The 14,833-nt window shown below is 38.9% G+C and overlaps 1 protein-coding gene across 2 annotated transcripts in view; it reads left to right on the top strand.

Annotated features, from left to right (window-relative positions):
- The window catches only part of LGR4 (leucine rich repeat containing G protein-coupled receptor 4), a 97,149-nt gene extending 85,013 nt beyond the window's left edge, over positions 1-12,136 (top strand). For both annotated transcript variants that reach the window (XM_059709171.1, XM_059709170.1), the window contains 8 exons: positions 91-162; positions 1,444-1,509; positions 2,292-2,363; positions 4,025-4,096; positions 4,628-4,753; positions 5,604-5,719; positions 5,976-6,059; positions 9,123-12,136. In XM_059709171.1, the coding sequence (XP_059565154.1) occupies positions 91-162; positions 1,444-1,509; positions 2,292-2,363; positions 4,025-4,096; positions 4,628-4,753; positions 5,604-5,719; positions 5,976-6,059; positions 9,123-10,399 (1,885 nt within the window). In that variant the 3' untranslated portion in view covers positions 10,400-12,136. The remainder of the gene's footprint in view (positions 1-90; positions 163-1,443; positions 1,510-2,291; positions 2,364-4,024; positions 4,097-4,627; positions 4,754-5,603; positions 5,720-5,975; positions 6,060-9,122) is intronic.
- Positions 12,137-14,833: the final 2,697 nt, after the last annotated feature.

Raw genomic sequence — 14,833 nt, 5'->3', positions numbered from 1 at the left:
AATAAGTGAGCATTTATTTTTCTACATGAGAATAGTATTTTTACCATCTCAACTTGAATAATTTCTTAGATGAGCCATGTTTTTCCACAGGACCTTGACAGGTACAAAGATAAGCAGTATATCCAGTAATCTGTGCCAAGAACAAAAGATGCTTAGGACTTTGTAAGTTGGATTCTTCTTCCCTTCTCACACCTTTCTTTTATGTGCTTCACACATGTTGAGTTTTCTTTTTAATGAACTATTTTCGTTAGGTGATTTTTTTTTAAAATATATTTTATTGATTTTTTACAGAGAGGAAGGGAGAGAGATAGAGAGTTAGAAACATCGATGAGAGAGAAACATCGATCAGCTGCCTCCTGCACATCTCCTACTGGGGATGTGCCCGCAACCCAGGTACATGCCCTTGACCGGAATCGAACCTGGGACCTTTCAGTCCGCAGGCCAACGCTCTATCCACTGAGCCAAACCGGTTTCGGCAGGTGATTTTAAATTATAATTATTTCTTATTTCCTTCATGGAAATGAGCGATCATTTTAATAGCCCAGAGTAGGTAATGCGCATTTGAATTTAGTTTTAGGGTTATATATATCATTCATCTTCTGACTTTACTTTAAACAAACTAAAACCAAGCTAGGTCCTTCCTTGATTTTTTTTCTTGTCCTGACTCCTTGTTTTTATTCGTTTCCCCAGAAGGGTCAGCTCTCCGATTCCTGCTCTGTCATCCGTAGCCTAAGCACAGCCCAAATCTGTCTTAGATCAGGAACCAACTGAGCATGGAGCTTTCCAAAAACTTTAAACTGTCCTAGGAATTAAAAGTAAATAAAAGATGTGAAAAGAACGAATAATTAAGTTACTAAGTTATTAATAAGTATTCAGTGGGGAGAGATAGTAACAAAATAAGTGACTGATTGATTAAGCAGGTAATTAAATGGTGTCATGGAGTATCAAGCCTGACAATTACCACTAAGAAAAAATTTCAGTGGGATTAACTGAGAGTTAAGTAGTCCCAATACTTGATTTAATATGTTTTTAAAAATATGACTACCACTCCTCTTATAGCTTTTTAATGAAATAACATAGAAATTATTTAGGGTATAAACAATATTGTAAAATAGAATTAAAAAAACCCATAACTCTAGGACTTAAACATAATTTTATATATTCCATATTATATTTTTATATTTAATTTTGTTCATTTTACATAACATTTAAAAATATATTTTATATTGTCTGTATTCAACATTATGTACTTGAAGTTTGCAAATCTTAAGCCTGTTGTATCACTAGGTGCTCTAGATGCTTACAAGTCTTAGAAAAAAATATAGCTGCTTTTCTTGTTATCTCTTTATTAGAGATAATTAGCATTGCTTTCAGTGCTTTTGAGTATAGCTTTTTAAATACAGTTTTCTGATAACATTAATTTTTCATTTCCATTGTTTTAAGGGACTTGTCCTACAACAATATAAAAGACCTCCCAAGCTTTAATGGTTGCCATGCTCTGGAAGAAATGTAAGTTGTTCTTTGACTTACTCTTCTTGCTGTGTGGTATATTGTTAATTCATTGAGCATTTCCCATTTTAAATAAATGGCTTTAATATTAAGAAATTAGATATTCATATAATCAGGTGTTCTTATGAATAAATGTCCCATTATACCAGGTATGTTCATGCAACCAGTAGTTTTTAGACACCTATGTATTAGGAATTCTATGAGACACTATGGGGAGAGAGTGGTGTATACAAAAACACAAAAACTTGTCCTAGCTGGTGAGGGAAACCAGACCTGGGTATCTACTGTGTACCTATATAGGACCTCTCTGATAGAAGTTAATGGGGAGGTGAGGAGAGGAGGGCATTAATTTTCCCATTTTTGATCCCCTCCTTCCTCTATGGTACTCGGTGTGGTTGTGTTGTCTTGGATCCTTTCTCACTGTGTTGTCTTCCTTTTCCACTCCTGAGCAGGGTTGATGAGGAATTTAGATAATTATATATACCCCCCATATAATTTGGGGGTGAAATACCAATTAGTCTAACCATTTCAAGTTATAGATAAGTTTCCTTGACTTTCAACAAGATCAATCAGTTACTTATGAATGAGTATTTAAAGTTAGAAAAAGTTTAAGAAATATTATTTTTCAAATAGAAAATCATTTTTTTCTATTTTTTTCTTCCCCCTCCTCTTCTTTTTCTACCCCCTTTCCTCCCTTTTCCCCTTCATTCTTCCCCCCTTTTCTTCTCTCCTTCCCCTACTCTTTCTTCCCCCCCCCCTTCTTTCCTTCCTTCTTCTTCTAGTTCTTTGCAACGTAATCAGATCCGCCAAATCAGAGAAGGCACTTTTCAAGGCCTCATATCCCTAAGGATACTGTAAGTTTCTCTATGATTATTAGAGATGAGTAAATTTCCTGTCAAGCTATAAATTAAATATATCAGCACAGTCCCCATTTTGATAGATATACTTAAAGATCTGATTTATTATGTGTAAATACTGTTCTTTGAACTTTACTGCATGGTACTTTACTATAAATAATGTATTTTCAGCATTTTTTACCTTAGCTCATCTCTGATATTGTACATTGATTTAAAAAGAAGAATGTGTACAACCTGAGAGATGCACTTTGTTTTCAAGTCATAATAATGAGTTTATCCATTCATTAGGCCAGAGTTGGCAAACTGTAATTGTGGGCCAGATCCAGCCTGCCTCCGTTGTTTGTAAATTAGGTTTTGTTGGCACACAGCCTGGCCCCTTTTGTTTTAAGTATTGTCTGAAGCTCATTTCACCATCCTGTGGCAGAGTTCAATACTTGCAGGACAGACCATAGGACCCCCAGAGGTGAAAAATATTTGGTTTCTGGCCTGCCCCTGAAAAAGTTTGTTGACCCCTGCACTGGTGTATCTATCATGACAAAGGTGGCTAACATGCAGCAGAAGCACACATTTGTAAAATTGATGTGTACTTGAGCGTATATGTGTGCCAACGACTCTATGAAGTACTTGGTAATAGAGAGGTGACTGAGACAATCCTGGCCATTGCCTTCCTGGAGCTGCAGTGCAGGACACACACATCACTGAATTAGTGAACATTTGTTAAAGTGCAGAATGCATTAAAAAAATTGACAGTGAAGTGAACTTACGTATATCGCGTCCTGCTTTTCAGCAGCCCCCCACTTAGAAATGAGAAATGCATTCTAGTAGAAAACATTGTATCGGTGGTGGGTCGCCGGACCTGTCCTTGTCGCTGGCAGGCTTGTGGGTCAGGGCCCCAGGAGGAAGGGGACTGGCTCCTCGCTGCCATCACTTCTGGAGCCCTGATAAGCGACAACAATGAAAAGCTGGCCTTTTTATGATTTGAAACCCAGTTTGTTGAGTTTTCCTGTTATCTAAGAGACGTGTCATGGAATGCATTTATCCAATCTCTGAATTTCCAATCAGGCTCAGTTCAAGTGTGGTTGGAGATTATCTCTCTGTTTTATTATTTCTGTAATAGCAGAATTCCTCAGGGTGTGTTCCTCACTCTGTATGGTTCTGCTGTTGATAAGATGTTTGTTTCCTGCCGGGGGGCGGGGGGGATATCTGAAGCCCTTCTGGAATGCTCTTGTTTGCATATTGATTATTCGTCTTCTCTCTGGAGCCTTATCACTAACCTTTGGGAAGGCAAATAATATGAGACCTACTTTTATTTTCAGCTTTGTCAGGAGCTGAGCTTTTTCTCACCTAGTTAATGGTACCAAAGGTTATATCATTATCATTTATATTTTTGAACTGGCACCAGAATGATAAGGGGGAGAAAATTCACAACTGTTTTGAAACAGATGCCAAGTAGAATTACTGCTCCATGGGAACACATTCCAAGACATAGGTTTTTGTGAAGGAGAGGCATTCAGCACCCAAATGAAAATGTTGTTGGATAATATTAAAGGTTTTTGTTATTGGGGATAGTGTGACTACCTCAGATTCTAAAGTGTAGTCAAAGTGACTGCAATTTGAGTTTATTTGAAAATATTAACACATTATTCTTATAATTGCAGAGATCTGAGTAGAAACCTGATCCATGAAATTCATGACAGAGCTTTTGCCAAGCTTGGGTCAATAACTAACCTGTAAGTTGACGACTTTATGCAATAATATCAGGAAAGTCACGAATAGTCTACGGAAACTTGTGTTTGTGCATTGATTTGTCTGAATATTTTTCTGTTCAGTTGTTTCCTTGTAATAAAGGCTAACTGCATGGATATAGTACGAGCTTTTAATATGGCGAGATGCATGCCTAGATTCATCATTTTAACACAGTGGTTGTCAACCTTCTGGCCCTTTAAATATAGTTCCTCATGTTGTGACCCAACCATAAAGTTATTTTCATTGCTACTTCATAACTGTAATGTTGCTACTGTTATGAATCATAATGTAAATATCTGATATGCAGGATGGTCTTAGGCGACCCCTGTGAAAGGGTCATTCGACCGCCAGAGGGGTCGCGACCCACAGGTTGAGAACCGCTGATTAACACAACTCAACCTTCCTACTGGAACTCTAATGTCTATGTTGTTAACACGTACAGATGTTTCTGTGTGATTTGCATCTTGGGCGATTTGCATCTTGGGAGTTAATTTGAAGTCTTGTTCACGTTTTAGAGATGTCAGTTTCAATGAATTAACGTCATTTCCTACGGAAGGCCTGAGTGGGCTGAATCAACTGAAACTTGTGGGCAACTTCCAGCTGAAAGAAGCTTTGGCAGCAAAAGACTTTGTTAATCTCAGGTGTGTTTCTGCTTATTTTTCTTTTTTGTTGATGGTGGGGTAGGCCCCTAAATGATAGAGTGTGCTAGCTTTTTGTTTTTTTAATTTAGTGGGGGTATTTTTGCTGTGGTTCCCAGATTTTCTTGGAGGCTATAATTTAAGAGTATTTTCTACCCCAGTCCTCACAGATTTGGTGTAAAATAGAACTTGAGCATCATTCCATAGTTCTTAAGAATATGAATTGGAGTCCCTGATGCTGTCAAAGAGATAACAGAGCTATTCATCAGAACGGTTTTTTATATAGGGGATTTGACATTAGCAACAAGATGACAGAAACCACATAAGTGGGAGCCTATAGAAAATTGATGCAGTGCTATATAATACTTTATGGAGACACAGTATTAGAATGGGGACTTCACTAGCTATAATAGAGAGAGGGTTTGGGGATATTATTTTGGGAGAGGAGAATAAATATTTTCACTATTACTTATAAACAAAGTAAATTCATTTAATGGTATAAATTCACAGATGACTTGAGACATTAATTTTAAATGAAACTACCAGTTTCATATGATACATTGGGTGTGGTTGATTCATTTATAAAAGTATGTTACTGTAAAATTTTAAACACGGTTTGATTGAAAAGCATATCTTATGTAAATGGAGAAGCTCATGCTGTCACCTGATCCTAGAGCTCTTTTCACAGATGAGGAAACTGAGGCCTGGAAAGGATACTGAGCAGCTTAAAGCAAGTTGACAGCTAGGTCTTTCTGACTCCTGGGCTGGGGCTTTCAGTGACTAAAATACTTTTTACAAAACAAGCATGTCTGTGAAGTTGCTGTTCAATGTAGGTTTTACAATTATTTTCCAGGTCATTATCGGTACCCTATGCTTATCAGTGCTGTGCATTTTGGGGTTGCGACTCTTACACCCATTCAAACACGGAAGATAAGAGCCTCCAAGAACACAGTGTGGCCAAGGATAAAGGCAAGTGCACGTACTTGGTAAACTAGAACACGCTTGATGGCATTGATCAAAGTCTCTGTTATTCTAATCGGTTTGTGAAGGATCGGTAGGAAATCTGAGGAAAATGGCATTTACTGTGTTCCTGGCATCTTTAATATGTTATCAAGCCTCGTAACAAGCTGAACTTACCTCATGTACGAGAGACGGGATCGCAGGAAACTGGTTCTTTTGAATCGCATAAAGCTTGAATTCAACTCAACCGATGTTTTGTCCTCAGGTCCCGCTGATGCCGCAGGGGTCACTAGCAGTGCTGAAAATGAAGAGCACAGTCAGATAATTATCCACTGCACGCCTTCAACAGGTATGCCCGACTGAGTGTGCTGCAGTGTCTTGCTTTAAATGGACATTAGGCAACTGTACCTGAAACTTCTGGGGATAAGTGTGATTTCGGGAATGGGGGAGGGAGTAGATGGCCTCATCCAGCCTGCGACTCGGCGTGGGGTCTGTGCACCAGGAGCTTAGGCAGCTCTTGCAGAACCTCCCGTCCAGACCCACTGAATCTGAATCTGTGTCAACGAGCTCCCGAGATGAGGGTCATGAACATTAAATATTGAGAGGCACTTTTTTTAAAATTTAATTTTTATTTTATTTTACTTTTTTTTCTCAATGCTTAACACTAGAACTAATTCCATAAAGTATTTAACTGATCTGTAAGGATTTTTAGTGTTTTTTTTGTTTGTTTTTTTAAAATACATTTTTATTGATTTCAGAGAGGAAAGGAGCCGGAGGGATAGAAACATCAATGACGAGAGAGAGTATCATTGATCAGCTGCCTCCTGCACGCCCCCTACTGGGGATTGAGCCTGCAACCCGAGCATGTGCCCCTGACCGGAATTGAACCCCAGACCTTCCAATCCACAGTCCAACGCTCTATCCACTGAGCCAAACCAGTTAGGGTTGTTTTTTGTTTGTTTTGTTTTTAATGCAAACTTTCCTTTTAATTGTCTTTTATGTCATTGAACTTAGTAGACTTGGGAAAGTTAGTCAACTGACCATTGTGACTGTGATGTTATATTCTGCCTGTCAGAGTTGGCTAAATTGTATGTTGTGAAGTAGCTCCCTTTCTTAGCATATTGACAACAGGTCAATCTGGACATTAATTTCATGGCTCAGAATCATACAACATGATTCTCTAATTACTGCTGAATTGTGAGTTTCTCGGGGTGCTGCACGTGTCCTTTAACACTTAGCATGGAAAATAAGTATAAATAATAAGAATACTTGTGTAGAGAATAAGCTTCAAGTGGCCAGATGAGTGAATGAGATTGGCAAGAATCATTTATGTTTATGCAATTTGTCTAATTTCTGTATTGTTGGAAGTTAAAGGGTGCAGCTCCCTCACTTGCCCCCCTGGGGTTCTTGTGTTGGAGAATGTACATCAGGAACTGACAACCCAATGAGAAGAGACCAGCTTCATTAAAGGGAGACGAGACCTGATTATGCTGAGGTTCCATTTCCTCCATCCACACTGAATTTAAACATTGGGGTCAACCAGGAGGAGTGAGGTCTGAGCTCACCTCCCCTGGCTGCAGTAGGGATAGATTGCTGGCCGGTCTCCCCGACTCAGTTGTAGTAACAGGGATACCTGTGTGCTCACTCAGAAGCCAACGTAGAGGAGAGCAGGAACCTTCTGTTAGAACCGGAGGAGGCCACGGCTTTCCCGGAACAGAGACTGGGCGGGGTCTGCTTCCCGGGGCTTTTGAGGGAACTGAACTCCACCCACTAGTCAAACACTTCTCCAAGGGAGCCTTTCTCCCAGGTCAGAGCCATTCCTCCCTGAAGAAGGATGGCTTCAGATACACGGATAAAAGGGAAAGCTTCCTGTTAACACCTCCCTGAGGGGGAAACTTTAAAAATTAATTAATTAGAAACAAGTTTTAAACGTTTCTTGTGCTATTTGGAAGTCCGAATTAAATGGTGTAGACCTGGTTGGTTAGGTTTGTGAATATCTTAGTGATTAAAATGCTTTATAGCATGTTTTAAACTTCATGACAGTTCAGGAAGATAAGTCAGAACATGTCTTTTAGGCAATTGCAGTACATCATTTTCTTATGCTTTGTAGACACAACTTTGTTTTTCTTTACTGATTTTTAAATAAAACAGTTGTCATTTGTGGCATAACCAGCATGTCAAAGTCAGTTACTGGAACATACCATTTAGCTACTAAATTAGTTCTTGCAGTCCTACTTTAAGTTACACAGGATTTTATTGGACGTAGCTTTGTATGAATACTTAACACCAGCATTGTTTAGTCCTCCCTGCACTATCTTAACTGAAAAACCTTTGTGCAGGTCAATTGAACACTATGAAATCTCAGTTTCTTTGGATGAAAAATGGGGATAATTACACCCATGTTAATCTACCTCATCAGATTGCCTTTGAAAGCCATAAGAAGTGTATAAAAATATATGTATACATATATGATTATTATTAAGTATACTAGAACTAGGAAGAAAGAAGAAAAGAACCTACTACTGAAGTCGAACTCTATACCAGTAGCCCGTTTAGGTACCTATGTATGTAATACTAAGTTCCACAGCTTTATGAAATGGACATTATTATCCACAAGTGAGAAAATGAAATTTACAGATTTAAGTTGCTTCCTCAAGAAAAAGAGTAGCAAGTTATGGACCCTAAATTCAAACCCTAGTTTATCCAATTCCAAACTCTTATATCAGGTACCTTGTATATGCTAGACACTGTGCTATGCATATTGACTTAAGTGTAAGAAAAAGTACGGTTTTTCTTTTAGATATCACTATATGAATTTAACAAATATTTAATAAAAAGTAGGGTTTTTTTGTTTTGTTTTTGAAAAGCACTGCTTATTAGTGGACTATTATCCCCAGGGCCTTTGCAATCAGTTATTAGTGAGTAAATGAGTTGAATAAATCCTTGGAGGTCAGATCAGGCAAATCTTTTTCCCTGTATCCTAACTTTTCCCCAAATCAGATCTTAAACTAATTTCAGCCTAAATCCTGAAACTGGAGAAAGAAATCACTAATGTATCCCCACCCTTACCCTGTGCTCAGGACCTCAGAAAATAAAGGAGGGAAACTAAGAAAGGAAACTTCCCTTATTTCTCTTTCTGAACCCTCAGTTAGGGACCCTGGAATTGTGCTGACTGTAGCAGCCCATGTCACTGAGAGTGTAGAATAAAAGTAGTTATTTTTAAATAGTCCAGTGCAGTGACTAAAAGAATATCTGAAATAGTGATCTTATCAATTTGGTTCAATTCAGTTTGGTAGCAGATTTAATTATTGTAGAATTAACTATCTTTAGAGTCTTATGCCATATCATATGGAACATGCTGTTCCCTAAATTGTCTTTTTTCCCCCCACCCTCTCTTTGTTTTTCATTTTAGGTGCTTTTAAGCCCTGCGAATATTTACTGGGAAGTTGGATGATCCGTCTTACCGTGTGGTTCATTTTCTTGGTTGCATTGTTTTTCAACCTGCTTGTCATTTTAACAACATTCGCACCCTGTACATCCCTACCCTCCTCCAAATTGTTCATAGGCCTGATTTCTGTGGCCAACCTACTCATGGGAGCCTATACTGGCATCTTAACGTTTCTGGATGCTGTGTCCTGGGGCAGATTCGCCGAATTTGGCATTTGGTGGGAGATCGGCAGTGGCTGCAAGATAGCTGGGTTTCTTGCCGTTTTCGCCTCGGAAAGCGCCATCTTTCTATTAACGTTGGCCGCTGTCGAAAGAAGCCTGTCTGCAAAAGAGATCATGAAAAACGGGAAGAGCAATCACCTCAAGCAGTTCCGCGTGGCTGCCCTGCTCGCTTTCGCGGGGGCCGCCGTGGCAGGCTGCTTCCCCCTCTTCCACGGCGGGGAGTACTCGGCCTCCCCGCTGTGCTTGCCGTTCCCCACGGGAGAGGCGCCCGCGTTAGGCTTTACGGTGACCTTGGTGCTGCTCAACTCCCTGGCGTTCTTGCTGATGGCCGTCATCTACACGAAACTCTACTGCAACTTGGAAAAGGAGGACCTCTCCGAGGGCTCGCAGGCCGGCGCGATCAAGCACGTGGCGTGGCTCATCTTCACCAACTGCATCTTCTTCTGCCCCGTGGCCTTTTTCTCCTTCGCGCCGCTCATCACCGCCGTCTCCGTCAGCCCGGAGATCATGAAGTCGGTCACGCTGATCTTCTTCCCGCTGCCCGCTTGCCTGAACCCGGTCCTGTATGTTTTCTTCAACCCCAGGTTCAAAGAAGACTGGAAGGTGCTGAAGCGACACCTGGCCAAGAAGGGCGGGTCGGTGTCCGTGTCCGTCAGCAGCCAGGCGGGTTGCGTGGAGCAGGATTTCTACTACGACTGCGGCGGGTACTCGCATTTGCAGGGCAACCTGGCCGTGTGCGAGTGCTGCGAGTCCTTCCTCTTGACAAAGCCCGTGTCGTGCAAACACTTGATCAAGTCGCACAGCTGCCCCGCCCTGGCAGTGGGCTCGTGCCCAAGGCCAGACGGCTACTGGTCGGACTGTGGCACGCAGTCGGCCCATTCCGATTACGCGGATGAGGAAGATTCCTTTGTCTCCGACAGCTCTGACCAGGTGCAGGCCTGCGGACGAGCCTGCTTCTATCAGAGTCGAGGATTCCCCTTGGTGCGCTATGCTTACAATCTGCCCAGGGTGAGAGACTGAATCGGGGTGTCTGTGACTGCGTCCCCCATCAGCCACAATCCCAGTGTTCATAGAGTGGACCCTCCTCTGGTCTTTCATCTGGGAAGCACTTCTGTGATCACTGCCTGGTGTCACTTCCAGAAGAAGGAGAAGGTGGCAGACTTTTTCAGAGAACAAGTGCCTGAACAATCCATGGGTGAAAAATCCAGTGTCCGAGCGCGCGGTGTGGTCTATTTGGAACAACTCTGTAACTTGGAAAGGTTTTATGTATATCCTAGCATTCTAACGTTAGGTTTATCTGAAATTTGCATAAGCAGCAAAAAATGTTAACCTGTTTCTGAATGAAGCACAAGATAAAGAACAGCTGTTAATATATTTTAAAGAATATTTTAAAAATGTGGTTTCACACAACTGAAGAAAGTCTTGCTAATTTTACCTAATGTCTGATCATTAATCTCAGGACAACGGACTTCAGGGCCAAAAAGGGGATCGTCTCCCAGGTAGGACTGTGAGAGTGAATGTAGGCCTTAGGTTGTGGCATTTTCTGTTTCCATCTTTGACATAATCATACATTTTCTTGGAGTGATTTGTAAACCTTAAAACCTGAAGATGTTTTCAAAACAATATTAACAACTATTAGATTTTAAAAGAACAGCATGAACATTTGTTTTTAGTCATTTTACATTGCTTTGGCGCGATCAGTCATTTTTTCCCCTGAGTGTTTTGTCATCACACTACTAGGAAAAGTAAAAGGGCTAATTGCTGTGTGGGTTTAGTAGATTTGGCTAAACTACTAACTAACTTCGGAGTTTAATAGTATCTGAGGGATTTGATGGCTCTGTGTAATGTTCCCATTAATGAACACTTCCTAATATCATTGGCTTCACTGATGTTTTCCAGTTTTGTTGGTATGTTACCTACTTATATTTTGAATTATACAGAAAGAAAACTGTGGTAAGTAATTGCATTTAATTGGAAGAAATTGGGAGTAATTATGATACAAAGCACTTACATTTATTTCTTAGCTGGATTCTCCTGAACTTATGCTGTTTCCATACATTTCCCCCTACAGTAATTTACAAAAAGCCTATGAAACAACAGTTCACAGCTTAGATACTGTGTTTTTGTAAAACAGGACACATGTCATTAAAAAAGAAGAAGGGATAAAAATGAATAAAGCTTAGGCCCATGTCTTTAAAAATGAAAAATTTTACTTGATTCTCATCTATAGACTTTTGATATGTCACGATGTGGGGTCATAAAGTTATAAATGTTCAATAAGTTTTTTGAACAATATGCTAAATCAATAGCAAACCCACTGCCATATTAGTTTTACAGGATATACTAAAAACATTAAGCTAGATTGCAGTTTAATAATTAAACTGTATATACTGTGCATATAATGAATTTTTATCTTATGTAAATTATTTTTAGAACACAAGTTGGGAAATGTGGCTTCTGTTCATTTCGTTTAATTAAAGCTACCTCCTAAACTATAGTGGCTGCCAGTAGCAGAATGTTAAATTGTGGTTTATATACTTTTTTGCATTGTAAATAGTCTTGGTTGTACATTGTCCGTGTAATAAAAACAGAATCTTTGTATATCAAAATCATGTAATTTGTGTAAAATGTGGGAGGGATTTATTTACAGTGTGTTGTAATTTTGTAAGGCCAACTATTCACAAGTTTTTAAAATTGCTGTCATGTTTGTATATTTACACATTGATAAATATTAAATCATAACTTGGTAAAAAAAAACCTAGCTAAAAGTTTTTTCCTTCAAAATTCAAGTTACTGAACACTTTTACTGCATTCATTTAAAAATGGAATAGTAGGTAGGTATATAAAATATGTGGTAAATCATGCTATCCATATGGTCATAAATACAATATTATAAGTGGCATTTTTAATTATTGAGTTTCCAGAAAGCAATCTGCTTTCTCTTAATATATAAGTAGGTATAATGAATTTGCTTAGTGTTAAAGTAAGTAAAGTGAAAGAATATTTAAATAATTTAAATAATAAGAAAAATATTTCTTATTAAGAAATACGAGTGCTAGAAGAAATATTAGAGCAGTTTGCTGAAATTTAGAAGATTCTAAGTATGAGCCATACTCATGAAAAACAAATTGAAATTTAAGAGGAATTTAAAAGAAAAGGTGAAATTTAAGAGAATACCATCAATTAGGTCTTTATTTAAAAGCAGATGATTAAAAACATGCATAACACCAGTTGTCCAATTTCTTAGAAATAACTCAGTGTTGACAATCATCAAGCCCTCATGTGACAGATGAGAAAATACAGGGCTTAATGAAATTTAAGTAAATACCTAAGTCACATAGCAAATTAGAACCCAAACCAGCACCCAGTTCCTTTTGAGACATAGGTTTTTGTGTGTATGTGTGTGTTTTTAAACTTGTGTATAGGTTTGGAATTTCCAAAACAAAAAGTAGAATAGTGTAATTATTCTTCCTCCCATTCCCTCATCCCTCCTTATCTCCAGGACCCATCCATCACCCACCCAACTTAGGCAATTATCAACAGCACAAGGTAAATCTTGTTTCATTTTCATCCCATTCACTAACCCTTTCCAATCCCTTTGCCCTTAGATTATTTTGAAGCAAATGTAAGACATACTGTTTCATCTGAAAACATTTTAATATGTCTAGGGATACATTTTTTTTCCAAAGTATTACATTTGTCTCCTTTTCCCCCCCATCGACCCCTCCCCGGCCAATCCCACCCCCCAGGACATGCCCCAACCACCCCAGTGTCCATGTCCATTGGTTATGCTTATATGCATGCATACAAGTCCTTTGATTGATCTCTTACCTCCCCATTCCCCCTCAATCTAGGGATACATTTTTAAAAGTTGCATAGTATATTGCCACAGGGTTAAATGGTAATGACATTTTTATACCAAAGAGAGATTTTTTTTTTAATTATTTTTTAAATTTTTTTTTTAAATATATTTTATTGATTTTTTACAGAGAGGAAGGGAGAGAGATAGAGAGTTAGAAACATCGATGAGAGAGAAACATCGATCAGCTGCCTCCTGCACATCTCCTACTGGAGATATGCCCGCAACCCAGGTACATGCCCTTGACCGGAATCGAACCTGGGACCTTCCAGTCCGCAGGCCGACGCTCTATCCACTGAGCCAAACCAGTTTCGGCCCAAAGAGAGATTTTTAGGAAAAAGTAACTGCACTTATAGGTTACAAAGCCAGCAAAAATAATCTTAACTATACCATGAAAGTGAAAATAAATGATCAGTAAGAAGCGATGACACTAAGTCAATACCGTAAAACATAAGAGAGGCCCTCTTTTGAGCTTATTCATACATTTCTATATAATTCTCCCAAACTTGATTATGGCTTCTGAGTCCCAGTAATGAAAAGGCACTGTAAGAGAGGAGACCACAGGCCTCGATTATGTTCAAGCACCAGCGCCATGCGGCTCTTTGCCTCATAGCTCCAGTGTTGCGACAGCATAATGTCATAGCTGGTCATTATGATGATTCTGAGGCATCAAGAAAAGGGAATAATTCGTTAAGTAAAAACATTTTAGGGAGGCACAGAAGTATATGGCTTTTTACATCACCATACCAAGAGGTTAAAGTGGAAAAACCTTGTAGTTTAAGTGACATAATTTATCATCTACCATGTTTTCTGTCAGGTCCTATGCTAGCTTTGATGATTAATGAGATAATATGACTAGGAGGTGGTTATTTCCCTGTTTTACAGAGGAGGGGACTTGGAAAGGCCAAACAGCTTGTTTAAGGAAACCTGAAATCTAGTAAAAGGAAACCACTGATTCAAACCCAGGTCCCTTTCATACTAAAACATATGTGTGCTTTTTCTTCTTTGCTTCAGTTATGTCAGATTATGGCTTTTGCAAGTAACTTTTCAAATTTACCTCCTTCTGAAGCCTAGGTTGCTCTGGGGCCTTCTGATGCTCTTATTGATTCTAGAGATGTTCTCATAAAAGATTTTAGACAAATATGCTGATATTGACTACTTGGGGTAGAGAATGAAAACTTCATTAACCAAGTGTTATTCCTTGATTAGTTTCATTACTCATTTAAATTGCTATTTTCTTCCACTTATATTGTTTTTACTGAATATTGAGGCAAAATTAGCATTCATTTATACTGTTTTCCATGTCATATTTTTATTAATTATAGCTTCTGCCTCCTGAATTGCCCTTGGTTGCTATTGTTTCCATCCATCATATTTAATTCTCCTTTGTCAAATGTTGCAGATTTAAATTTCATCAAAGATTTTGTACCACTTGTTGGTAACAAATCTTGTGTGCTGTTTTAGCCACTGTCAATTTTCACTTTGTGGTATTTCTAGAGCAATATGCATTATGAGCTGGACAAAAGCCATATTTATTTACAAGTGTTAAGTTTTGTCAGCATGAAAAAAGCATCCAGACTTATTACCACCTCTCC

Source organism: Myotis daubentonii, chromosome 9 (genome assembly GCF_963259705.1).
Source record: "Myotis daubentonii chromosome 9, mMyoDau2.1, whole genome shotgun sequence".
Taxonomy (NCBI): Eukaryota; Metazoa; Chordata; class Mammalia; order Chiroptera; family Vespertilionidae; genus Myotis; species Myotis daubentonii.
Note: the sequence above shows the minus strand (reverse complement) of the source record. Positions and strands in the feature narration are given on the sequence as shown.